Raw genomic sequence first — 27,906 nt, 5'->3', positions numbered from 1 at the left:
AATTCCCAGCTTTTACATCATACAAAGATGCCGGAAATCCGAAAAAAAAAAAACCTAATAGGTGCTGGAAATGCTCAGCTGGTCAGGCAGCATCTGTGGATAGAAACATGGTTAACCTTTCAGGATGAGAGGAAATTTCATCAGAACCAATGTTTACACACTCCAATCACAATGCAGTGCAGTTACAGCCAGTGTGTGCATCAGCAGGTACGGTTTACGTTTGTACCCTTTTCAAGCCATCGGCAGATAGGTGATAAACGCTTCTCCTCACACTAACACCTAATCAAGCAATCACTGAAAGCTGATTGTCTGGTAACTGCCACTGACGGGCAGTTTCTTTTCCAGTTTTTAAAGTTCCAAGTTAAATTCAAAATATTAAACAAAATTTCAATTTAAGCCTATTTACCCACTACTTACCAAAGAATATCAATGTCCCTTATTTATTTCATTCTCTCATGGGATGTGAGCATCGCTGACAAGGCCAACACTTGTTGTTCAACCCAATTGCCCTTAAGCTGGTGGTGGAACAGCTTTCACAATCTACACTACACTGTCTGTTCTGATGCACTCTGTCTATACAACCCCTGTTAATCTTCGGCAGCCTAGTAAAGTGTGCCTATTACTGTTTTAAACCCTTGAAATGCTGTTTTGTGTTCTGCAGTCCCATCTATCTGGCATTTGAGAGCCTTTCTCTGAGACGGGTAGATTTTCGTCATCTCCCTCGCCTGTCTTTACCTTCTTGCTCTTACTAACCTCATCCTTTTCCAATCACCATTCAGTGCCTGAGCAGAGTGAGCCAGGCAACCTGCTGCCATCACTCATTAGCTGCTCAGCTAGTCTGGAGTGACTTGCCGAATGATTCTTGGAGAAAATCGGGAAGTACCTTCTGTCCCTTCCTCAAACACTCACACAGCAGTCACAGGTTTGGCTGGTAGTAAGTTTTGCACCAAAAAAGTCAGGGTATTTCTTAAATTCTCAAAAAGTCAGGAACAGTGGAGGTTCAAAGAGATTTAGGAGTCCAGGTACAAAGATCACAAAATTGTCATGGTCAGGTAGAAAAGAAATTGTCAAAGTTGTCAGCCGTGGCTCAGATGGTAGAACTCTCGCTTCTAAATCACAAAGTTGTGAGTTTACGTCCCACTTTATTGAACACAAAAATCAAGGTTAACATGCCAGTGCAGTACTGAGGGAGTGGTACACTTTCACAGGTGCCATCTTATAGATAAGACATTAGACCAAGGCCTCATCTGCCTGTGCAGGTGGATGTAAAAGATCCCATGGACTATTTTGAAGAAAAGCTATTCTGTGTTGTGGCCAGTAATTTGTCCCTTAATCGCCATGACAGAAGCCCAGGTTATCTGCTCTTCTTGTATCGCTGTTTGTGGGAGTTTGCTGTGCACAAATTGGCTACTGCATTCCAATAACGATTACACTTCAAAAGGTATTTCATTGGCTGTAAAGCATTATGAGACTTCGAGAGGTTATGAAAAGCACAATATCATTGCAAGTCTTTCTTTAAAGGTGGTATGGGATTGTTAGCTTTTATAACTAAAGGACTAGTATATAAAGGGGAGGAGGTTTTGCTGACGCTATACAAAGCCTTGTTCGACCACATCAGGTGTACAGTTCCAGGTACCACACCTTAAAAAGTATAGATTGATCTTGGAAGGAGTGCAGTGCACAGCTGGTTCACGAGAATTTTACCAGGACTGCAAGGGTTAAAATATGAAACGAGATTACATAAACTAGGCCTATATACCTCGGAATGTAGGATATAGAGGGCTGATTAGATTTAAGGTTTCATAAGGATTTTCAAAGGAATTGTTGGGATAGAGAGAAGCTTTTTTTCTGCTGACAGGGTAGTCTAGTACAAAGCAACATAAACGTAAAATCAAAGCCAGACCATGCAGAATCATAGAATCCCTGCAGTGCAGAAAGAGACTATTAGGCCATCGAGCCTGCACCAACTCTGACAGAGTCTTGCCTAGGTGCCCTCCCCTGCCCTATCCCTGTAACCCCACAGATCTACCATAGTTAATCCATCTTGGGACACTAAGGGGCAATTTTGCATGGCCAATCCACCTAACCTGTATGTCTTTCGGACTGTGGGAGGAAACCGGAGCACCCAGAGGAGACCCGCACAGACCTGGGGAGAAAGTGCAAACTCCGCACAGTCACCCAAGCTGGGAATTGAACCCGGGTCCCTGGCGCTGTGAGGCAGCAGTGCCAACCACTGTGCCACCATACACTGTTAGAAAACATTTCTTCACACAAAATGTGGGAGAAGTGTGGAACTCTCTCCCACAAAATGCAATCAGTACGAGCCCAATTAATCATTTTAAATCTAAGATTGATCGAGTTGGGTATTTGTGATAGAGAGCCAAAGTGGACAGGGTATGATTGAATGGTGGAAGAGTCTTGAGGGGCTGAAGGGCCTACTCATGTTCCCATGTGCTTATTATCAAGCCTGGCACAAGTTGAGCCTGTCGCAGGATATACTATGACAGCACTTGGCTTAAATTCAAGGATGTTCTATGGAAGACTTGCACTTGTGTTCAGCAAATTATTTATGGCACTGTCTCAGCTCTGACTTTTCTGGGTGGCATTCAATTTCCTAGAAGACTGGAGAGGTGCTGTTGCAATTACTCATGCAATAATTATCGAATTGCATAATGTTTACTAGTTAGTAACTACAGCACATTAAATACTGGCGAAGATCCAGGCTACTCCCACTGTCTTGGGTATCTTGCATTAGAATCCATTCAACCGAACTTTCCGTGTGGCATTTTACCTGCCATAGTGCTGTGCCACTCCTGTTACGCAGAACGCCACACTGCTGGGGCAGAATGGTTGGTGTTTTCCAGTTCCATGCCAACATTGCCTATAAGGACGGCACGGTGCTACGAGACTTGGGCAGCCTGCACTTCAGACATTGATCATTACTGCGCCTGGAGTTGGGGAACGCAGGTTCTACAAATTATTATTCACAAATAATGAGAGGCAATGCGGGCACGCCTGTGCTTGTCCCAAGATCTTGTACATCGCAAATGTCACATTCTTCATGAAGACCTGATACCACGTGAGGCTGGAGGCTTCCCTTTGCCAGTGGCTTTGAGAGTGACGGTAGTGCTCAATTTTCTTGCCTCTGGGTCTTTCCAGTCACCAACAGGGGATCTGTGCGGCATCTCTCAGTTGGCAACTCATCAGTGCCCTTTGCAGGAAGACACGTCACGATGTTAGATTTGTTCTGGATGAAGTTAGCCAGTCTCTCAGATTCACTGGCTTTGCAGCCATGTCAGGCTTTCCAATAGGCTGCACCCATGAGGTTGTAAGGGCTGCATGGCAGCAGCCCTTAATGTTTATAAACCCACAACGGTGACCATTCCAACAATATGTGACCTTCGGAAGCACACACTACGTTTATGCACCGTATCCTGGGAGTTGCCACGACTCCTACATCCTGAGCCACTCCCAGATGCCCGAGATGAGCTGCCAATACATCTGCAGGGATGGTTACTGGTGGATAAGGGGTACCCATTGAAATGATGGCTCCGGTTTGTTGGCCTCAGAGTTATTCCAAGCAGAAGTACAATGTTGCTCAGAGCTCCATACATCACTCATCGAGCAGACCATCGGATTTCTAAAGATGCACTTCAGAGGCTTGGACTACTCGGGTGACTCACTGCAATACACTCTGGAGAGAGTTTCGCACATCATCGCAGTGTGTTGTACCCTTCACAATCTGCTATGAAATCAGTGAACGGCAGAGGATGAGAGCTGATTGGAAGATGAAGATGCAGAGGTCCAGGAAGCTGAAGGGGCTGCTGAGGGACAGTGAGATTGCGCCCTGGAGGAAGGAAGATGTGGGAGACCCGCCTGTGATACTTGTCAGTAATTAAAGTAAGTTAAGGGTCACATCTCTCTGAGCCCTCTGCCATTCCCTTTCATTTCAAGGGATGTCCAAGCATTCGCAGTGAGAATGAGTCTCGCATTCGGATCTGCACATTCTGGCCTGATGACTCGCTAGGTCATGACCTGCGCTTCAGCAATGCCCTGTGAATGTACTCATTCTGTGAACTCAAAGTCCATTGAGGAACAATAGTGCTGTAAGACAAGACCTGATGCTTCTGCCACCATCGAATGATGCTAACACTTACGTGACTGAGATGAGGACCAGCCAAGGGATCTCACCAAAAGTGCATGTCTTGGGATTGGGCACTACTGCTCAGGAGACCCAATGCTGCTAGAGTATCAGTGATGATGAGCTTCCCTTACTCATTGCTGTCCGTTGAGGAAGAAAGATTCAAAACAGTTCCATCATACACTTTGAATAAAGATTCAAACACACTTGCCACAGTCATGTCTGGAGACTAGTTGCACTGAGGTTGACAGCACAGTCATGGTAATCTCCGAGTGGGACGCTATCCCACTATCACTCTGAATGGCAGGATGGCTAAATCTCGAATAAGAGAATTCATAATACCTTCAACTGACCAGAACGTTCACCTACCCAGCAAGTGAGAAAAGTGCCATTTATTTACAGTGATAGTATGCCTGTAAACCAAAAGTGACATCAACATGTTTTAACTTGCCTAACCCTGCCACTGCACCTTGGTGCAACTCCGATATCCGTCTGCTGACTTTGCTATGTCCTGGTTCTTGTATTGACCTTGGCGAATGTCCTCAGGTGGCCCGAGGCCTGGAATGCCCCAGCCTGATAAGGATCTCCTGCTCAGGGACAGAAGGACCCTTGGCAGCTTGCACTGCTGGAATGGGTGTAGGCAGAGGCAGAGGGGACTCTGTGCGGCTCTATTGTCCTGAGGGGAGGCCCCAGGGATATATGGCTGACACTTATCCTCCCTGTGGGTGCCACAGGACCCTGGCCTGACTCCTCCAGGTGATGGAGCACCTAGAGGGAGGTCAAGGTGCCCGGTCTCCATGTCACTTACATCCTGATGCTGCCCACCAGGGTTTGTGGCCATGGAGTGCAGAGACAAGCACAAATCCAACAGGACCTGCTGGACCAAGGTCTCCATCATAGTCACCCATGCTGGCCTCGAGGCGCTTGCATGTTGCAGCCACAACATCAGACAGACTTCCCCCTCGTTCACCCTAGTCTGCCGAGAAACTCTCGAACCTCTGCCTGATGTTCTGCTGCCTGCTTTTGTACCTCCAGCAGTTTCAGCTCAGCCACTGAAACTCTGCTGGAGAGTGTGAATGAGCACAGCGACAGCTCTTCATTAACACTCATTCTCCAGCAGTGATCTGGCAGTCACTTCCCGAGGCTCATTATCTGACTGGGACTGAGCAGGTGACTAGTCTGCAGCTGCCCCTCCCTCCGAGAGCCAGAGAGCTGGACTGTCCGTGTCTCTGGGACTGAGCAGGTGACTGGTCTCCCTCCGAGAGCCAGAGAGCTGGACTGTCCGTGTCTCTGACTGCTGTGGGGACATGTCTGGGATGTAATCGCCAGAAAGTGATTGAGTCTGATCTGGAGCTACATCCCATTGAGATGTGTGTGTCTCTGTGCTGCTGGAGAGTGAATGAGCACAGCGACAGCTCTTCATTAACACACACATTCTCAGATGGCCTCGGGGCTTGGAGAGCTGCTCAGCTGTGTGGATGGCCTCCATTTGCTCGTGTGGAGAAGAATAAGAGTTTCAGTGGCTGAGCTGAATACACTTGACTGACTTTGATTGTCGGGATTTGATGGAGTTGAGATCCATACTGGGTTGTTGGGAGTGACCAATCTGTGCTTCCCTACAGGAGCGATCACTATCGTCCCCAGCAAGCTCCCTCCTCGGGTTCGGTGAGGGTGATGATCTCTGTTGTCCCTGCCCAGGTCTGGATTCTCTCCACTTGTTGTGTGCCAGCTTGCCCTGGATGAAGATGAAAGAAAGGCATGTGATCAGAGGAATGGGGCAGAGGGTGGGTCGGATACATGTCCCCTGTGTGTGGTCAGCCCTCCCCAGAAGCGCCAGAGGATGGAGTGTGAGCAACATGATAGCTGGTGGTGATGTGGAAGTGTCTGTGAGAGAGTGAGTGGTGATATGTTTCCCCTGCTAATGGATGTGTGAGATCCGTGAAGATGCCATGCTGAGAGTTTGATAGTGGAGAGAGCTGAGAGGGGATTTACCCTGACGGAGCAATGAGATCATTTACCCGCTTCCTGCACTGCATGGCACTTTGGGCGTGGTTGCCAGCCACACTGACCTCCCGGTGATGGCCTACCAGGCTGGAGATGAGAGGTTGTTGTACTTCTTGGAGCCATCCCTTGGGGTCGAATGCCTCTGCCCTTGGACATCTCGAATCAAAGCCTCGAGGGCTTGGTGGCTGAATTGGGGTGCAGACTTCTTCTTGAGGCTTACTGGTCTTTTGCCTCTGGCTGAATGCCATCTTTAACAGTCTCATAAAGACATGAGATGTACATGCTGGACTGACCTTTAAATATGGCGCCAGGTTCTTCGAAGCCACCAGCTGACAGATGGGTGGACGAGTGAGCTCCCAGACTTTCATGTGATTTGGCCCACTAGTCACCTGCCCACAGTTGATTCCGAGAGTGGAATCGGGCATGCGTTCCTGCCATTCCAGTCGGCAGGCAGGGCACTGCCGGAACCACCCATCACACACTTCAACAAATAAATGCAAAAAAAATTCCACCCAACAAGACTATTTTCCCTAGTTGGCTCACCCCTCACACCCTTTCGCTCTTGCCCTCACCCTTATGCATGCATGTGTGCCCATGCCCCTCCCCTGCCCTCTTGCACTGCCCTCTCTCCTTCATGCTATAATGCTTCCATGTAACAGCAGCAAATATGATTCTTTTCGCATAATGAGTACTAACTATTGGCTTCTCCATGTTGTAGGCCCACACACACACAAGCTGGTAAGAGGACTGTTTTGTCACTCGCACTATTATCAGCCTCCAGCTAGATATGTTAAAACAGCTCGAGACAGAACAACAAAGAAAATTACAGCACAGTAACAGGCCCTTCGGCCCTCCAAGCCTGCAGCGACCATACTGCCCCCGCCTGAACTAAAATCCTCTACCTTTCCGGGGACCATATCCTGCTATTTCCATCCTATCCATGTATTTGTCAAGACGCCCCTTAAAAGTCACTATCGTATCTGCTTCCACTACCTCCCCCGGCAGTGGGTTCCAGGCACCCACCACCCTCTGTGTAAAAAAAAAACTTGCCTCGTACATCTCCTTTAAACCTTGCCCCCTCGCACCTTAAACCTATGCCCCCTAGTAATTGACTCTTCCACCCTGGGGAAAAGCTTCTGACTATCCACTCTGTCCATGCCTCTCATAATCTTGTAGACTTCTATCAGGTCGCCCCTCAACTTCTGTTGTTCCAGTGAGAACAAACCAAGTTTCTCCAACCTCTCCTCGTAGCTAATGCCCTCCATACCAGGCAACATGCTGGTAAATCTTTTCTGTACCCTCTCCAAAGACTCCACATCCTTCTGGTAGTGTGGCGACCAGAATTGAACGCAATATTCCAAGTGCGGCCTAACTAAGGTTCTATAAAACTGCAACATGACTTGCCAATTTTTAAACTCGATGCCCCGGCCGATGAAGGCAAGCATGCCAAATTCCTTCTTGACTACCTTCTCCACTTGTATTGCCACTTTCAGTGACCTGTGTGCCTGTACGCCCAGATCCCTCTGCTTATCAATACTCTTAAGGGTTCTGCCATTTACTGTATATTTCCTATCCTTATTAGACCTTCCAAAACGCATTACCTCACATTTGTTCGGATTAAACTCCAGCTGCCATCTCTCCGCCCAAGTCTTCAACCGATCTATATCCTGCTGTATCCTCTGATGGTTCTCATCGCTATCCGCAATTCCACCAACCTTTTGTGTCGTCCACAAATTTACTAATCAAACCAGTTACATTTTCCTCCAAATCATATATGCATATATATACAGCAACGGTCCCAGCACTGATCCCTGAGGAATGCCACTTGTCACAGTCCTCCATTCAGAAACGCACCCTTCCACTGCTACCCTCTGTCTTCTTTGACCGAGCCAGTTCTGTATCCACCTTGCCAGCTCACCTCTGATCCCATGCGACTTCACCTTCTGCACCAGTCTGCAATGAGGAACCTTGTCAAAGGCCTTACTGAAGTCCATGTAGACAACATCCACTGCCCTACCCTCATCAATCATCTTCGTCACTTCCTCGAAAAACTCGATCAAGTTCGTGAGACACGACGTCCCCTTTACAAAACCATGTTGCCTCTCACTAATACGTCCACTTATTTCCAAGTGGGAGTAAATCCTCATGACGAATCCTCTCCAATAAATTCCCTACCACTGACGTAAGGTTCACCTGTAATTACCTGGATTATCCTTGCTACCCTTCTTAAACAAAGGAAATGTTGTTATTTTTTTTCTCAACAACCTTTTTTTAAAAATTCATTTGATGTGGGTGTTGCCGGCTGGGTCAGCATTTATTGCCCATCCCTAATTTCCCTTGAACTGAGTGGAAGGCCATTTCAGAGTCAACCACGTTGCTGTGGCTCTGGAGTCACATGTAGGCCAGACCGGGTAAGGACGGCAGATTTCCTTCCCTAAAGGACATTAGTGAACCAGATGGGGTTTTACGGTGATGGTTTCATGAATTCCAGATTTTTAAAAAATTCAATATCACCATCTACCATGGTGGGATTCAAACCCATGTCCTCAGAGCATTACCCTGGATCGCTGGATTCCAAGTCCAGCGGCAATACCATTATGCAACTGCCTACCTGATCAGTAACTTGCTCTGTGAATATTTGCAGTTAGGAGGCCACTGCCTGTGACCACTCCACGGCACTCTTTGACATAAGGGCGGCACGGTAGCACAGTGGTTAGCACTGCTGCTTCACAGCTCCAGGGTCCCGGGTTCGATTCCCGGCTCGGGTCACTGTCTGTGTGGAGTTTGCACATTCTCCCCGTGTCTGCGTGGGTTTCCTCCGGGTGCTCCGGTTTCCTCCCACTGTCCAAAAGATGTGCGGGTTAGGTTAATTGGCCAGGTTAAAAAATTGCCCCTTAGAGTCCTGAGATACGTAGGTTAGAAGGGTTAGTGGGTAAATATATAGGGATATGGGGGTAGGGCCTGGGTGGGATTGTGGTCGGTGCAGACTCGATGGGTCGAATGGCCTTGTTCTGTACTGTAGGGTTTCTATGATAAGTTGTTAAACTGAGACCATGGGAGCGAGTCTCCCAAAATAATTCTAAGTATCAAAGTTGCATAAAAATTGGATTAATTTTTTTCAGTGGGAGTTTCAAAATGAATGTCCCACACTCTGTGCATCACGGAGTGCACTAGCGTGAATCACGCTAAAAATCTGTGGCCGGGGCCTATTCCCACTGGAGTGGTGGCAGCATAGTGCTCAGCAGGCCACTACATATGCGCCGATCTGTAAGGGCAGAGATCGGCGCGTTTGTAGTTGCCCGCACGCCAGCCTCCCAATCACTGGCCAGCCTCACAACCCCGCATCGCTGCCTCTCCGACCCCCACACGGCCCGATTGCCCACCTATGTCTGCCAATCGGTGTCTCAGCTGAAAGACAGCACCTCCAACACTGCACTTCTCCCACGGTACTGTACTGAAGTGCCTGCCTAGATTATGTGTTTAAATCTCTAGAGTTGACTTTTAGGAAATCTGCTGTCCTTATCCGGTCTGGCCGACATGTGACTCCAGACCCACAGCAAAGTGGTTGACTGATCACGAGGGGTCACGGGCTCAAGGTGAGAGGGGCGAAGTATAACTCAGACATCAGAGGGACGTTTTTTACACAGAGGGTGGTGGGGGCCTGGAATGCGCTGCCAAGTAGGGTGGTGGAGGCAGGCACGCTGACATCGTTTAAGACTTACCTGGATAGTCACATGAGCAGCCTGGGAATGGAGGGATACAAACGATTGGTCTAGTTGGACCAAGGAACGGCACAGGCTTGGAGGGCCGAAGGGCCTGTTTCCTGTGCTGTACTGTTCTTTGTTCTTTGACTCTTAACCGCCCTCTGAAATAGCCGAGTGCGACACTCACTTCAAGGGCAATTAGGGATGGGCAACAAATTCTGCCCCAGCCAACCACTGCCCACATCCCATGAAAGAGTCAAGAAAAAAATCTAAAACAGGCTAAACCAGTCATGTGGGAATTATATTAAGCATTAGGTGACGTACAAGTTGGGATTGTTGATGTGAATCAGCAAGTTGTAAGTGACTGTAGAGTGTAGTTCATTGTAAGAAATTTGTGGCGTAATGAGACATTAAATAAATTCAATTCCTTCCAGTTTGTCTTTTGAGTAACTGGTGGTACGGCAGCTAAATTGGATTGGCTTCTGTCACTCACTCGCTCATACACAGCTCAGCAGAGGTCACTGGGATACCTCTTCGCTTTCCCAACATTTTGTGTTCAGCTGAGACCTGGGGCGGAACTTTACAATCTCGCTCAAGTGAGACCAGAAATCCCCACCCGAGGTCAACAAACATTTCTGTTCCCGGGCCCTCGCCCGCTTTGATTCCGTGGCGGGCGAGGCGGGAGAGTTCCGGCGCTGGATCTCACTGGGGAGTTGCTGTTGTTTATTCCATCCGAACATTTTATGGTTTAATTGTTGATGCTTCCTGATTGTCTGGTATCATGTTTTTCATATATTGCAAAATTGTAGTCACAATCCTCAAATAAGGATATTAGTGTTGGACTGTGCCTGTCCTTCGTAATTGTTTATTTGTCGCCTAAATCACTGAGTTGTTTTTTAACTTTCCTCCCTCACCAGGAGAAGCATGAAGAAAAAGGCCAATTTTACCTGTCCTTTTAATGGCAACTGTTCAATTACAAAGGATAACAGAAGGCATTGTCAAGCATGTCGACTCAAGCGGTGCCAGGATATTGGCATGATGAAAGAATGTAAGTAAACGCACTTGGAACAGAGGGGAAGCTTTGAATGAAACTGAAACTGAACTTATGAATGAATACTCAGTTGAACTTGTTCTTGAGAGACACAATTTCCAATAATCAACTGTATTTAATGCAGAGGCAGTGGCCCTATCACCAGCTGGAAAGGGGGTGATGACCATGCCATGGTCATTTCCAGGAGCCCCAAATTAATGGCAATCTGCCGCCTGCAATCGGGTTTCCTGAAGTCTCAAAGGGGAAGATCCAGCTTCCAAAAGCTGTCTGCCGATCCGAGGAATGACAACTCTTCAGTTCCAATAGTGCCACCAGGAGTGGTGGCCACTGCTTTGACCGCAGCAGTCCCCAGAGCAGAAACGTCACTGGAGGCCCCCAAAGAGAGGCGAGTAGGGTGGGCTCACTGAGGCTTGTCAGACCGGCCCGAGTGATGGGACTGAAGGGAGATTAATGTGAAGAGCAGGAGATCTTCCTGCAGGGCAGTGGCTGTAACTGGCTAATTACGGACCTGGGGACAGGAAGGCTGACCTCAACCTTCCCTGCCCCGACTTAATCAGGGGGTGGGGAATCAGAAATGTGATGGGGTCTCCACCCTGTGCCTTGCTGCTTGATTATACATACCTCCTAGCCCACTCCCAGAGAGAGGAGAGGGCTATTAAGTTCCACCCAATATTTTAGTTCCAATTGCTGTAAGATGGAATCCAGAATATTATGTGTAACGGTCACTGTGAATCAAGGCAATGTTCTGATCACCTAGCTGAAGAAACACAGCTCTGTACTGGATAGAAATCTAGCTCTGAAGAAGAGTCATAGGGTCTTGAAACTTTAACTTTCTCTCCACAGATGCTGCCAGACCTGCTGAGCTTTTCCAGCACACTCTGCTTTATATCTATGATAAATGGGTTTTATTGCTAATTTTGATTGTTAGCTGATCTCGGCAAGGGCATAACAATTGGTCTTTGTTGCAATTTTAGTTTCTTCACATGTTTTCTCATTGATCAATCAGCAGATTCTATAGGTGGAATTTGACCCCCTATGATCTGGGAGGAGAACGGTTTCTCTGCACTGGCTTACCTGAGAGCTGGCAATTACCCCATGTTCAGTAATCTGCTGAATGAACCTTATGCTGTTTTGCACCATGCAGTCAAATTCCCTTCAAACTGATCGATATTGCCACACAGATCGCAGAGTAAAGCCACTGTTACTGCTGTACACTTGAGCAAGAACTTTGTACCTCAGATTGGCAATTCTAGTTTCCTCTTGTTTCCCAGGTGGTTTATTTTTCGGTGATCATTCCTCCTTCATGGATGCTGTTCGATCACCATGTGTCATCAATACCGAACTCCTAGTCTAACTGTTGGTCCCAACCCTGTTTTGGCTTCTGACCACGACTGGGTCTCTGACTTTTTCTAGTTTAAACCACTAATGGGCCTCACCACCAGGGAGCTGAGGAGGAGAGCTACAAATCAGGAGGTGACCTGAGTTGAGTTTGCAGCTAAAATGGTAGCTGTGATGGCAGAACTCATTTGGGAGAGGGCTTGAACCTCAGGCAGCTGAAAACCTCTCTTGCACATTCTGTTCTCAGTTGCCTTGTGGCTGGTTTGAATAAGTTGCTGCTCTGTGAGGGAAAAGAGGCTTTTGTAAGTTTTGTCAAGGGTTAACAGTGCAATCTGAATTGGCAGAGAGGGAGAGGTACGTAGCAGTTGGCCGGGTCTGGGGATCACCAAAATGCAGATGTTCATTCTGGCACTTCTGCAGCAGTCCTCCTGATCCTTCTCAACCTCCTCCTGCCTCCTGAAAGTAGAGGAACAGGAGATGTCCTAAGGTAGAACCTATGATTTGATTTGATTTATTATTGTCACAGGTATTAGTATACAGTGAAAAGTATTGTTTCTTGCGCGCTATACAGACAAAACATATCGTTCATAGAGAAGGAAAGGAGAGGGTGCAGAATGTAGTGTTACAGTCACAGCTCGGGGTGTAGAGAAAGATCAACTTAATATAAGGTAGGTCCATTCAAAAGTCTGACAGCAGCAGGGAAGAAGCTGTTCTTGAGTCGGTTGGTACGTGACCTCAGACTTTCGTATCTTTTTCCCAACAGAAGAAGGTGGAAGAGAGAATGTCTGGGGTGCGTGGGGTTCTTGATTATGCTGGCTGCTTTCCTGAGGCAGCTGGAAGTATAGACAGAGTCAACGGGTGGGAGGCTGGTTTGCGTGATGGACTGGGCTTCATTCACGACCCTTTGTAGTTTCTTGCGGTCTTGGACAGAGCAGGAGCCCATACCAAGCTGTGATACAACCAGAAAGAATGCTTTCTATGGTGCATCTGTAAAAGTTGACTGATCAAGGAGATTTTTAAAAAGCTTAAAAAGTTAAAGATTTGTTTAAAACAAAACTGAACCAACAAAGCAACTTTTATATGAAAATACTCTCGACGTTCTGACACTTCTTTCTTTTTGGTTGCTGTTGTACTTTGTGACCTTCTGCTGTTTGGCACCTCTGGGCCTCCAAATGAGACTCCAATGCATCTGTCCCAGAGGCACTGTTTATTTGTTGCATATTAATTGGATTTAATTGTATTCAAGTTGTGGGAATTCTCTTGTCCATTTGTATGCAAGAGTAGATTGAAACTGTGCATGTTGGTTTAGGAAATGTATGTCTTCGAAGTGTGCTTCCATTCTATCCTGCCTCGCTATCAAATAGAATACTGTTCATCATGACAACAATCGGATGGTAGAGGATGAAAATAGGCATTGTAGAAACCACCATCTATCCAACATCATTTTCCAGCCCACATTTGGTTTGACTTTGTGATGGAAAACAGAAAGCACATGTTTGAGTGAAGTGATGATTTGTGGAAAGCTGTTTTGGGAAAAGCAGTACCTACAGAAGAGGCTTTATTTAACATTTTAAACTTTACAGAGTGAGCTTACCTTGATTCTTTCCATCTGTTTTTGACTATTAAAACGTTTGATATTTCTTGAGCTTTTTCTCAATCTCCACCGAGGGAAATCAAGGGAATGTTATGGCAATGAGGCTAAGCCAGAGTCTGCAGCAGTACATTTTCCATTAAAACCAACTGGCCAGCATGCTGCACATGCTCTCAAATACTGACAGACCCTCTTTCCTGTTATTAGCGTAAGGCGATGCTTTGGATAAGCTTCTAACTCGCAATTCGATATCTCCCATTTAAAATTTGCACAATGATGCGTTCACAATTCTGATGAGGGAGTTGAGGGGCAGCCACACAGTCCAAAGATGTGCGGGTTAGATGCTTTGGCCATGTTAAATTTCCCCCTGGCGTCCCAGGATGTGTAGGTTAGAGGGATTAGTGGGGTAAATATGTGGGTTTACGGGGATAGGGCCTGGGTGGGATTGTTGTTGGTGCAGATTTAATGGGCCGAACGGCCTCTTTCTGCACTATAGGGATTCTATATTTCTATGATTGTTAGGTGTTTAGTTTAGCCTCCCAGATAGCGAGATATTGAGGAGCAAATATGGCCACAATTCACAGAAGTGTGCAAAAACAATAATAATAGGCTAATTATATGAGGTGATTTCAACTTTAGAAGCATTAACTGGGATAGTCATTGTGTTAAGGGCTTGGATGGAGCAGATTTCTTGGACTGTGTACTGGAGAACCTTTTAGATCAATATGTGGAGGGTCCAACATGGGAAGGAGCTGTGCTGGACCTAATTCTGGGGAATGAAGCCAGACAGATGGTTGAAGTGGTGGTGGGGGAGCATTTTAGTGATAGCGATCACAACATGGTACAACTTAAGCTTGTTATGGACAAGAAAATAGACAAGTTGCAAAAAAAGGTTTTGATTGGGGGGGCGGGGAGAACGGATTTTAGTAATACAAGGCAGGACCTGGCCAAGCTAGACTGGGAACAGCTATTAATGGGGAAATCTGTAGAAGAACAGTTGGGGGGCATTCAAAAAGGAAATGGGTAAGCTCAGCATGTTCCCTCTCGGGAGATAGAAAGGAGTAACTAGCCCAGAGAACCATGGCTGACCAGAGATATTCAGGATACGCTGAGAAAGAAAAGAAAAGCTTTTAGCAGATACAAGGGGAGCAAATCAGGGGAGGCATTGGTGAGGTACGGAAAGCGCAGGGTGGAGCTTCAGAAAGCAATTAGGAAAGCAAAGAGGAGATATGAGAAAGCTCTGGCTGGTAAAAGTAGGGAAAATCCCAAGATATTCTATAAGTATATCAATGGGAAGAGGATAACCAGGGAAAGTGGGGGGCCCACTAGGGAACAAGGAGGCAATCTGTGGGTGGAGCCCGATGACATTTGTAGAGTGTTGAATGAATATTTTCCATCCGTCTTCACCCAAGGGAATGAAGGTATAGAATTCAGGGAGAAAGACTGAGAGATTCTTGAGCAAATTGACATAGGGAAGGAAAGGGTTTTGGAGATGTTGGCAGCCTTAAAAGTGGATAAATCTCCAGGTCCAGATGAATCGTGCCCTAGGCTGCTGTTGGAGGCCAGGAGATTGCAGGGGCTCTGACCCAAAATTTTCAATCCCTCTCTGGCCATCTTTGTCAGAGGGAGGTCATGCCTAAAATAGTTGATTTAGTTTTTTGAGGTGGTGACCAGGTGTGTAGATGAAGGTAGTGCAGTTGATGTAGTTTATATATATAGTTTATACATCCCAGGGTATTGAAAGAAATGTCAGAGGTAATAGTGGATGCGTTAGTGATTATTTATCAAAACTCGTTGCATTCTGGGGTAGTGCCGGTTGATTGGAAAACGGCTAATGTTACGCCGCTGTTTAAAAAAGGAAGGAGACAAAAGGCGGGTAACTCTAGGCCGGTCAGCTTAACGTCTGTAGTAGGGAAAATGCTGGAATCCATTATTAAAGAGGAGATAGCAGGGCATCTGGATAGAAATGGTTCGATCAATCAAACGCAGCATGGATTCATGAGGGGAAAGTCGTGCTTGACGAACATGTTGGATTTTTATGAAGATGTGACTAGGGCGGTTGATGGAGGAGAACCGGTGGATGCGGTGTTTTTGGATTTCCAAAAGGCGTTTGATAAGGTGCCCCATAAAAGGCTACTGAAGAAGATTAGGGCACACGGAGTTGGGGGTAGTGTGTTAAAGTGGATTGGGGACTGGCTATCCGACAGGAAGCAAAGAGTCGGAATAAATGGGTGTTTTTCCGGTTGGAGGAAGGTAACTAGTGGCGTGCCGCAGGGATCGGTACTCGGGCCGCAACTATTTACCATTTATATAGATGATCTGGAGGAGGGGACGGAGTGTAGGGTAACGAAGTTTGCAGACGACACAAAGATAAGTGGAAAAGTGAATCGTGTGGAGGACGGAGAAGATCTGCAGAGAGATTTGGACAGGCTGAGTGAGTGGGCAAGGATATGGCAAATGGAGTATAACGTTGAGAAATGCGAGGTTATACACTTTGGAGGAAATAATAACAAATGGGATTACTATCTCAATGGAAACAAATTAAAACATGCTACCGTGCAAAGGGACCTGGGGGTCCTTGTGCATGAGACGCAAAAGCCCAGTCTGCAGGTACAACAGGTGATCAAGAAGGCAAATGGGATGTTGGCCTATATTGCGAGGGGGGTAGAATATAAAAGCAGGGATGTCTTGATGCACCTGTACAGGGCATTGGTGAGGCCGCAGCTGGAATACTGTGTGCAGTATTGGTCCCCTTATATGAGGAAGGATATATTGGCATTGGAGGGAGTGCAGAGAAGGTTCACCAGGTTGATACCGGAGATGAGGGGTTTGGATTATGAGGAGAGGCTGAGGAGATTGGGTTTGTACTCGTTGGAGTTTAGAAGGATGAGGGGGGATCTTATGGAGACTTATAAGATAATGCGGGGGCTGGATAGGGTGGAGGCGGAGAGATTCTTTCCACTTAGTAAGGAAGTTAAAACTAGAGGACACAGCCTCAAAATAAAGGGGGGTCGGTTTAAGACAGAGTTGAGGAGGAACTTCTTCTCCCAGAGGGTGGTGAATCTCTGGAATTCTCTGCCCACTGAGGTGGTGGAGGCTACCTCGCTGAATATGTTTAAAGCGCGGATGGATGGATTCCTGATCGGTAAGGGAATTAAGGGTTATGGGGATCAGGCGGGTAAGTGGTACTGATCCACGTCCGATCAGCCATGATCTTATTGAATGGCGGGGCAGGCTCGAGGGGCTAGATGGCCTACTCCTGCTCCTATTTCTTATGTTCTTATGTTCTTATATGGGTTTCAGCAAAGACTTTGACAAGGTCCCACATGGGGAATTTGTAAAGAAGGTAAATGCACATGGGATACTGGGTAAGTTGATAATGTAGATTTGAAATTGGCTCAGTTGGAGGAAGTTTAACAACACCAGGTTAAAGTCCAACAGGTTTATTTGGTAGCAAAAGCCACACAAGCTTTCGAGGCTCTGAGCCCCTTCTTCAGGTGAGTGGGAATTCTGTTCACAAACAGAACTTATAAGACACAGACTCAATTTACATGAATAATGGTTTGAATGCGAATACTTACAACTAATCCAGTCTTTAAGAAACAAAACAATGGGAGTGGAGAGAGCATCAAGACAGGCTAAAAAGATGTGTATTGTCTCCAGACAAGACAGCCAGTGAAACTCTGCAGGTCCACGCAACTGTGGGAGTTACAAATAGTGTGACATAAATTCTGATTCTAGACGTGCCGGATCATCGACACGGATGCCATCATCTCACGTGAGAACACCATCTACCAGGTACACGGTACATACTCTTGCAACTCGGCCAACGTTGTCTACCTGATACGCTGCAAGAAAGGATGTCCCGAGGCATGGTACATTGGGGAAACTATGCAGACGCTGCGACAACGGATGAATGAACACCGCTCGACAATCACCAGGCAAGACTGTTCTCTTCCTGTTGGGGAGCACTTCAGCGGTCACGGGCATTCGGCCTCTGATATTCGGGTAAGCGTTCTCCAAGGCGGCCTTCGCGACACACGACAGCGCAGAGTCGCGGAGCAGAAACTGATAGCCAGGTTCCGCACACACAAGGACGGCCTCAACCGGGATATTGGGTTTATGTCACACTATTTCACATAAATATTTCTGCTTTTTTCCTCCTGAGTCTTTATCATGCGATCCTAGAATCAGAATTTATGTCACACTATTTGTAACTCCCACAGTTGCGTGGACCTGCAGAGTTTCACTGGCTGTCTTGTCTGGAGACAATACACATCTTTTTAGCCTGTCTTGATGCTCTCTCCACTCCCATTGTTTTGTTTCTTAAAGACTGGATTAGTTGTAAGTATTCGCATTCAAACCATTATTCATGTAAATTGAGTCTGTGTCTTATAAGTTCTGTTTGTGAACAGAATTCCCACTCACCTGAAGAAGGGGCTCAGAGCCTCGAAAGCTTGTGTGGCTTTTGCTACCAAATAAACCTGTTGGACTTTAACCTGGTGTTGTTAAACTTCTTACTGTGTTTACCCCAGTCCAACGCCGGCATCTCCACATCAGTTGGAGGAGACAGGGTGATGACAGAAGGCTTCTTTAGTGGCTGGAAGCCAGTGTCCAGGAATCTGTGCTGGGTCCCTTATTATTGGTCATTTATATAAATGACATAGATGACTATGTGGGATTAAGTTTGTGGATGACACAAATGCGGCGCTCCGAAAGCTTATGGTATTTGCTACCAAATAAACCTGTTGGACTTTAACCTGGTGTTGTAAGACTTCTTACTGTGCTTAAATAGTTAGCCAGGAAATGTTAGACTGAAAAATCCTAGTCTAACTCCTGGGTAACCATATCTGATTTCCCTTTCTGATCCGCCTACCCACTCTCACTCATTAGCCATTCTACCCACCTCACCCACCGGCCGCCCTATCTCCTTATCACCTACTCATTCACCCATTCACTCACCAGTTCACTCAGGCACTCTTACACTAGCACACTGAACCACTGTTTAAACGTCTCAGCTTTTCAGTGTGTTTATAAACACTTAACAGAATATGGCAACGGAGAACAGTTGGATTTCAGGTCTGCATTTCTGAAGAAGCTGGGATATCTCCTACCCCCACCGCCGGCAACATCATCGAGGGCTCTCTCTCTTTGCCCCCGTCCCCCAATACCATGAAAGTATTGATGCTGTTCCCCACACCCTCCCATATCACACGTAATGGGATACCCTCTCCCGCAATGCCACTCCCCAGAGGGCCCACACCTGGCACTGCCCCTTGGCATGGGTTGGCACTTCCAGGTTGGCGCTGCCAGGTTTGCAGTGAGATTTGAATATTCAATGGGGGGGGGGGGTAATTACATTGCAATGTATTCCAATTCATTAAAATTAGGTTCTCGCCTTCATGCGTGTGAACCTTGTGACATCACTGGCGAGGGGTGGGGTAAATCGGGAAACGCAATTCTCACTGAAAATCAGCCCCAATATTTCTTTCTGTATGCTTTGCCCTACATTGTGGGGTACAGTTCAGTGGCCTGCAGACCATTCTCACGAGAGACTTCTTCCTGTTCCTCATCTCCACCCAAACAGATTCTAGGGGCACCATCTTCCGGCTCTTCACACTGGTGAGATCTTCTGGTCACGCCAACAGTGCGCCGCGCCGTGTGTTTCCCAGTGGCATGGAGTGCGATCAATGGGAAGTCTCTCTGACAGCATCTCCTGCTGCTGAGAAAAAGACTGCGGGGAAGCCAGAAAATCTGTTCTCCTGCACCAATGCCATTCTTCATTAAAGTAAAGTTTATTTATTAGTCACAAGTAAGGCTTACATTAACACTGCAATGAAGTTACTGTGAAAATCCAGTGATAGTGCTATCCCTCCACCTTTACCTAGCTTCCTCCTCCTCTTGAGTGTCATGCACACTTCAATATTCAATCCTTGTCATTCTGCAGACACCTCTCCAGAATGGTATCAGATCATATTTATTTGTTGCAATGTGTGCTATCAATTCATTGACTTTGTTATGAATGTTATAGATAAAAGCCTTTAGTTTGTCTTTTTGCTATCTTTCTAACACCAGGTAACACATCTTTGAATACACCGGTCTTGACGCCTGGTGTATTCTTTGGTTTTATTTCTCTGTCCCTTTCTGCTATTCTATGATCCTCATTCCCCATAATATTATTGTATCCTATCTTGAATCTATGTCTTGATTTGCTACACTTGCCCAAGCTAGATCCCTCCCCTCCTTTTATTTACTTTAATCTTAGTTCAAAGTACAATAACCTGCTGATGTTGCGGTAAAGTCCGTTTGCCGATCCCATATTTTGTTTTCTCCGGGTCTACGATTAAAAGCAGAGCTCAGTGCTACTAGATCGCCAACCCCTCACAACAAAAGTAAAAGCTAAAGGAAGTGTCACAGTGACTTCCTGAAACCCGATGAAATAGCCTCGGTTACCTCAGCCGCTTTTTTTGTTCCCCCTCTTTTTAAAAAAAATGCCATAATGCTTTGGAACAACTGAGTGGCTTGCTTGACCATTGCCGAGGACAGTTAAGACTCAACCACTTTATTATGGGTCTGGGGGACACCATGTAGGCCAGACCAGGTAAGGGCGGCAGATTTCCTTCCCCAATGGATATGAGTGAGTCAGATGGATTTTTACAACAATCCAACAGCTTCCTGGTTACCATCACTGAGAAAAAGTTTTAATTCCAGATTTATTAATTCATTGAATTGAAATGCCACTAGCTTCCATTTGAACCTGTGCCCCTCGAGCTTTACCCTGGGTCTGTGGAGCATTACCACTACCCCACAGTCCTTTTACTGTAGCTTGAACTCCCTCCCTAACAGCACTGTGGGTGTACCTACACCACATGGCCTGACTGATGTCCAATAACAATCCTGGAACTCCCTCCCTAACAGCACTGTGGGTGTACCTACACCACATGGACTGACTGATGTCCAATAACAATCCTGGAACTCCCTCCCTAACAGCACTGTGGGTATACCTACACCACATGGCCTGACTGATGTCCAATAACAATCCTGGAACTCTCTCCCTAACAGCACTGTGGGTGTACCTACACCACATGGACTGACTGATGTCCAATAATAATCCTGGAACTCCCTCCCTAACAGCACTGTGGGTGTACCTACACCACATGGCCTGACTGATGTCCAATAATAATCCTGGAACTCCCTCCCTAACAGCACTGTGGGTGTACCTACACCACATGGCCTGACTGATGTCCAATAATAATCCTGGAACTCCCTCCCTAACAGCACTGTGGATGTACCTACACCACATGGACTGCAGTGGTTCAGGAAGGCAGCTCACTACCGCCTTCTCAAGGGCAATAAATGCTGGCCCAACCAGGAATACTCGCATTCCCAGGAAAAATTAAAAAGAGAGAGCTCACAAAAGATCAAAAGTGAGAGAATCTGGTAAGATGTTTAAGAGATCAACCCAGGTATTTTACCATGTCCCTTGATTTCTTCCTGGGAGATACATGACATGTTTTCTATTAACATGGGTTTCATGAGACATTGGAGAGCGGGTAGGTCATTAAGCACCTCAAGCTTTCTCTGCCATTCAGTATGATCATGGCTGATCGTTGCCCTCAACTCTACCTTCCTGCACTATCCCCATATCCCTTCATTCCCTTAGCATTCAAAACTTGATTAGAACGATAGAAAAGTTGCAGCACAGAAGAAGGCCATTCAGCTCATCTTGTCAATGCCAGCCCAAAGACACCCAGGGCCGTGGATGTCGTCTATATGGACTTTAGTAAAGCGTTTGACAAAGTCCCTCATGGTAGGTTGGTGCAAAAGGTTGGATATCATGGGATAAAGGGGGAGGTGGCTAGATGGGTGGAGAACTGGCTTGGTCACAGAAGACAGAGGGTGGTAGTGGAAGGGTCTTTTTCTGGCTGGATGCCTGTGACTAGTGGTGTTTAACAACACCAGGTTAAAGTCCAACAGGTTTATTTGGTAGCGTGTGCTTTTGCTACCAAATAAACCTGTTGGACTTTAACCTGGTGTTGTTAAACTTCTTACTGTGTTTACCCCAGTCCAACGCCGGCATCTCCACATCATGACTAGTGGTGTTCCGCAGGGCTCTGTATTGGGACCTCTGCTGTTTGTGATTTATATAAACGATCTGGAAGAAGGTGTAACTGGGGTGATCAGTAAGTTTGCGGACGACACGAAAATGGCTGGACTTGCAGATAGTGAGGAACATTGTCAGAGGCTACAGAAGGATATAGATAGGCTGGAAATTTGGGCAAAGAAATGGCAGATGGAGTTCAATCCAGATAAATGCGAAGTGATGCATTTTGGTAGGACTAACGTAGGGGGGAGCTATCCGATAAATGGCAGAACCATAAAGGGTGTAGATACGCAGAGGGACCTGGGTGTGCAAGTCCACAGATCCTTGAAGGTGACGTCACAGGTGGAGAAGTTAGTGAATAAGGCATATGGCATGCTTGCCTTTATAGGACGGGGCATAGAGTATAAAAGTTGGGGTCTGATGTTGCATAGAACATTGGTTCGTTGGTTTGGCCGCATTTGGAATACTGCGTCCAGTTCTGGTCGCCACACTACCAGAAGGATGTGGAGGCTTTAGAGAGAGTGCAGAGGAGGTTTACCAGGATGTTGCCTGGTATGAAGGGGCTTAGTTATGAGGAGAGATTGGGTAAACTGGGGTTGTTCTCACTGGAAAGACGGAGGATGAGGGGTGACCTAATAGAGGTGTATAAAATTATGAAAGGCATAGATAGGGTGAACGGTGGGAAGCTTTTTCCCAGGTCGGTGGTGACGTTCACGAGGGGTCATAGGTTCAAGGTGAGGACGTATTTTACACAGAGGGTGGTGGGGGCCTGGAATGCGCTGCCGGGCAAGGTGGTGGAGGCGGACACACTGGGAACATTTAAGACTTATCTAGATAGCCACATGAACGGAGTGGGAATGGAGGGATACAAAAGAATGGTCTAGTTTGGACCAGGGAGCGGTGCGGGCTTGGAGGGCTGAAGGGCCTGTTCCTGTGCTGTATTGTTCTTTGTTCTTTGTTCAGGTGCCCCTTCTAATCCCACCTTCCTGCACCTGGTCCTTTTCATAACGTTATTGACCTCTGTTGGAAATACTCAATGACTGGGGTGGAGAATTCCAAGAATCCCTTTCTAATATCTACTAATGGTAAATAAATTACATGCATTCCTTACTTTTATGGGTCATCTGATTTGTAATAAAAGAAGTACCAAGAGATATAAAAAGCAGCAGCTGAGTGCTGCCAGAAAACATTACTTCAGCATCCATGTTTAAATCAGTACTGTTTAGAACACCCCTCCTTTAGAACTTGATATTTATCCGACAGTGTTTGTTTATCAGCTCTGAGTATAAATATAAAAAATCCAGCTAACGTAAGAATGTACTTTTGCGTTATTCCCATTTGATCTTTCTCTCAGCTGTAGTATTGTACTTGCTGAGTGTGAGAGATCAGACAGAAAATAGTTCACATATTTATGCTTTCAAAGTTACCTCAGAAAGTGCTGGAATTTATGCAGTCCCTTGTTCTAATTGTTATACAAACAAATTCTGGTAACATTTCTCAAATAAAAGTTATTCGGGGATGGGGGCAGTTATTGTCAGTAATTTTGCATTGGAGGGGGAATAATTTCTCAAAGTAATAAATATAGTCATATGCATACCAGCTGTTACCCTAGCAGGCGATTTTGCACTCGCGCTATCTGGCAGCGAGAATGGCGATGTGCAAAATATCGCAAGAGTTGGGAAACACGATTCTCGTTGACAAGATCGCATTTCCCCATTGGTGACATAATGATGGGGACCTCATTTAAATGCATCTAAATACATTTCCATAACATTAACGGGCCTCCCTGCCACACGACGCCCCCCCCCCCCCCGCAGAACCCAATTGGGAGGGGTGGTGGGGGGGGGGGGGGGGGGGGCGGGGTGGAAGACCGCCGAGGCCTTTGAAGCGATAAGGGTGCGGGTAGAAATCCTGCCCTTCACTGCTTCATTGTGAATGCGGTCATTTTAGCCCCCTCTATCTCCATGGACTCGAGCCCATTTTTTAGGAGACATAGCTCACGGCACCTCAAGGAGTCTAATCTGGAGTCAGGAATCTTAATAACAGTTGAATTAAAAAGCTTTTCACAACTTCATATGTTATTTTAAAGTAAATAATATAATTATGTATGATAAGTTACATACATTTTCAGTGTTACCATTAAATTGATCAACATTATGAAAGTGTTCAGGTACATTGGAATACTTTATCCACCGGATAAAGTGCTCTTCTGCATCAACAATATTGAGACTAAGATCTTAAATTATCATCTGGACCTCTTGGTTTGATTTTTGCATTGGTTTAAAGTCCAAGCATCTGTTGAACTGGGGCAGACCAGTCCCTGCCCTCCATCTCTATGCTGCACTGGTCTTCATGGACAGCACCATGCTGCTAGACCCATGGACTCTCCTGTGTCACCATCTCTATTCAGTACTGTGCCTGGCGTTGGGGGAGTCTCCTTCCCCCGAGTCTCCTGGTGCCACACACTAGTGTCTATCTGGCCAGCACTGTGCTGTGGGACTCATGCAGCCACCGCAACATAGGTCCGAAGTTTGACCGGGGCTGTAGTCCGGGGGTGTAGTATGAGGTCAGGAGGGGGGGGAATTAGGGGGTGACGGCCTGACAAAACAAGGGGGGGTGGTGCAAGGCGGAAGGAGGACTGTGCAAGGCGGGGAGGGTATGCTGAGGGCTCATGATGGCATGCAGAGGGGCAAGGTGGTGGATGAAGATGATGAACAATGGAAGGCAGAGGGAAGACCGAGGGGAGGGAAGCTGGATCCCAACAAGGCTGCATGAAGAGCTTACAAGCCAGGGGTCAAAATGATGCCATTTGGAAGGGAATGGATGAAGACACCAGAGATGGTGGGTAAAGGTCCAAGTTAGGCATGGGCGCCTCGCAGATGGGCTCAGGAAGAGGGTGGTTGAATTGAGAGGGTAGCCTTTTCCCTCTGGGTTGCTTACATCCTGCGTGGTCTGGTGAAGACAAGTGGACTGGAGAGAGTGATTTGAATGATGCTGGACTGGTATTTAAATATGGTGCCGGGACCTTCAACTCGTCAGTTGATGATGGGCGGACAAATCAACTGCTGGCCAGCCAGGAGAGTCAGCGGGAAACTTGCATAATTATTGAGGTTCCAGGTGCAGAATCAGGTGCGAGATCCTGCCATTCTGGTTGGTGGGATAAACACAGCCAGAGCCATCTGCACTTAGCCTCAAAATGGGAGAGTTCTCCCTTTGGTTCTGATTTCCAATTGGGATCTTAATTTATCTTCAGCAACTTAATATTGCTAGTGTTTAAATATATGAGGTTATGACAACATAGAAACTAGAAGCAGGAGGAGGCCATTTGGCCCTTCAAGCCTGCACCACCATTCATTTTCATCATGGCTGATCATCAAATTCAACATCCCGATCCCCCCTTCCCCCCAAATCCCTTGGTTCCTTTAGCCCCAAGAGCGATATCTAATTTTTTCTTGAAATTGGACAAAGTTTGGCCTCGACTACTTTCTGTGGGAGTGAATTCCACACATTCACCACCCTCTGGGTGAAGAAATTTCTCCTCACCTCAGTTCTAAAAGGTTTAACCCTTATCCTCAAACCATCACTCCCTAGTTCTGGACTCCCCCCACCATCGGGAACATTCTTTCTGAATCTACCCTGTCTAACCCTGTTAGAATTTTATAAGTTTCTATGAGATCCCCTCTCGCCCATCTGAAGCTGTACTTGTTAGTGTTATTTTAGCTTGTAAGGTTAGTGAACTGTCGGGCATTATTGTTGATCAGTCATATTTGCTATTTTGCTAGACCGGTCTTTCGAGCTTAGCTGAAGTGTATGTCTGATGGTGCTTCTCATTTTCATTCAGATCAAAATATTGTTCCATTGTTTTTTCAACCAGTACATAAGTCATATGTAAATAGTGGGGGAAAAAAAACGTTCTCATTATTTGTGCGGCACCAAGGTTTTATGTGTCCCAGGCAGATTGACTTTATGATTGACCAAGCTCGGGTCTCTGTGGCGGCTGTCCATTTCTTGGCGCTTGACCAAGCTGTAGTTCACTTGGTGCTGAGTTATTTAAATATTTAGTTAATAGGTCCTTTGATCAATTCAGCATTAAGTTGCAAAACTGTTGGCATAGCTTTGGTTGCTTCAATCACACACATGTCTCCTACTCAACAGCAAAAATGGAAGTGAACAAGATTAGAGTGCAGACTACAGTATCTTCATTCTTCAGAGATTGATATTCTCTGATTGCAGACATGTTTCATGATGCCAGATCGAGAAGGCTGCTCAGCAGACGTCACACGGCAGGCTTTTCACAATTAGTTGTCTCTTTTTTTTAAAGAAATACTTGGCAGCTAACTTGGAAAAAGGTTATTTAATACTCTATAGCAAGGCATTGTGGTTGAGATGTCATGTGTAATGTATACGAGAGGCGTGTTAGCATATTTTAGTTAGAGAGCCAAGAACTAGAATATCTCTCAGGTCTATGTGGGAGGCAAGCAGTTGCCGATGGTGATTTGCTGCAAAGTATACAAGAGGTGTCAAACTTGCATATGTGTGTGTTTGTGTTCAATCCAGTCTGTGACTTCCCAAAGTAATTTAATGTTACATGAGCCATGAGAGATGGTTGCATTGTACAGTGTACATGCACCATGGCTGCTATGACGACCACAAAGGTCATCAATAGATCTACCTGTGGGCTTTTTCTGGAATATGAGCTGCGTTGTTGAGCGAACGGAGGCTCATCCAATGGGAAATGGGTGGGGGGAGGAGGTGTGGTGGGGGGGGGAGGAGGTGCGGTGGGAGGGGAGGGGGAAGAGCTGTGTGTGTGTGTGTGTAGGGGGAGAGAGTGTGTGTGTGTGTGTGTGTGTGTGTGGGGAGGGTGTGTGTGTGTGTGTAGGGGGAGGGTGAGGGTGTGTGTAGGGTGAGTGTGTGTAGGGTGAGGGTGTGTGTGTGTAGGGTGAGGGTGTGTGTGTGTAGGGTGAGGGTGTGTGTGTGTAGGGTGAGGGTGTGTGTGTGTAGGGGGAGGGGGGTGTGTGTGTAGGGGGAGGGGGGTGTGTGTGTAGGGGGAGGGGGTGTGTGTGTAGGGGGAGGGGGTGTGTGTGTAGGGGGAGGGGGGTGTGTGTGTGTGTAGGGGGAGGGGGGTGTGTGTGTGTGTGTAGGGGGAGGGGGGTGTGTGTGTGTGTGTAGGGGGAGGGGGGTGTGTGTGTGTGTGTAGGGGGAGGGGGGTGTGTGTGTGTGTGTGTAGGGGGAGGGGGGTGTGTGTGTGTGTGTGTGTAGGGGGAGGGGGGTGTGTGTGTGTGTGTGTGTAGGGGGAGGGGGGTGTGTGTGTGTGTGTGTGTAGGGGGAGGGGGGTGTGTGTGTGTGTGTGTGTAGGGGGAGGGGGGTGTGTGTGTGTGTGTAGGGGGAGGGGGGTGTGTGTGTGTGTAGGGGGAGGGGGGTGTGTGTGTGTAGGGGGAGGGGTGTGTGTGTGTGTGTGTGTGTGTGTGTAGGGGGAGGGGGGGGTGTGTGTGTGTGTGTAGGGGGGGGGGTGTGTGTGTGTGTAGGGGGAGGGAGTGTGTGTGTGTGTGTGTGTAGGGGGAGGGGAGTGTGTGTGTGTGTAGGGGGAGGGGAGTGTGTGTGTGTGTAGGGGGAGGGGAGTGTGTGTGTGTGCGTGTGTGTAGGGGGAGGGGAGGAGGTGTGTGTGTGTGTGGCGGCGAGGGGGAGGAGGTGTGTGTGTGTGTAGGGGGAGGGGAGTGTGTGTGTGTGTAGGGGGAGGGGAGTGTGTGTGTGTGTGTAGGGGGAGGGGAGTGTGTGTGTGTGCGTGTGTGTAGGGGGAGGGGAGGAGGTGTGTGTGTGTGTGTGTGGCGGCGAGGGGGAGGAGGTGTGTGTGTGTGTAGGGGGAGGGGAGTGTGTGTGTGTGTAGGGGGAGGGGATGTGTGTGTGTGTAGGGGGAGGGGGTGTGTGTGTGTGTGTGTAGGGGGAGGGGAGTGTGTGTGCGTGTGTGTAGGGGGA

General features: G+C 47.1%; 1 protein-coding gene across 1 annotated transcript in view; it reads left to right on the top strand.

The window, feature by feature from the left end:
* Positions 1-27,906, top strand: part of LOC144482009 (vitamin D3 receptor-like) — a 168,080-nt gene that overhangs the window by 58,554 nt on the left and 81,620 nt on the right. Inside the window, exon 5 of the mRNA XM_078201260.1 lies at positions 10,767-10,897. Within this exon, the coding sequence (XP_078057386.1) occupies positions 10,767-10,897 (131 nt within the window). The remainder of the gene's footprint in view (positions 1-10,766; positions 10,898-27,906) is intronic.

The sequence above is a fragment of the Mustelus asterias genome, chromosome X (genome assembly GCF_964213995.1).
Source record: "Mustelus asterias chromosome X, sMusAst1.hap1.1, whole genome shotgun sequence".
NCBI lineage: Eukaryota > Metazoa > Chordata > Chondrichthyes > Carcharhiniformes > Triakidae > Mustelus > Mustelus asterias.
The sequence above is the reverse complement of the archived record's forward strand: the minus strand, read 5'-3'. Positions and strand labels throughout refer to the sequence as shown.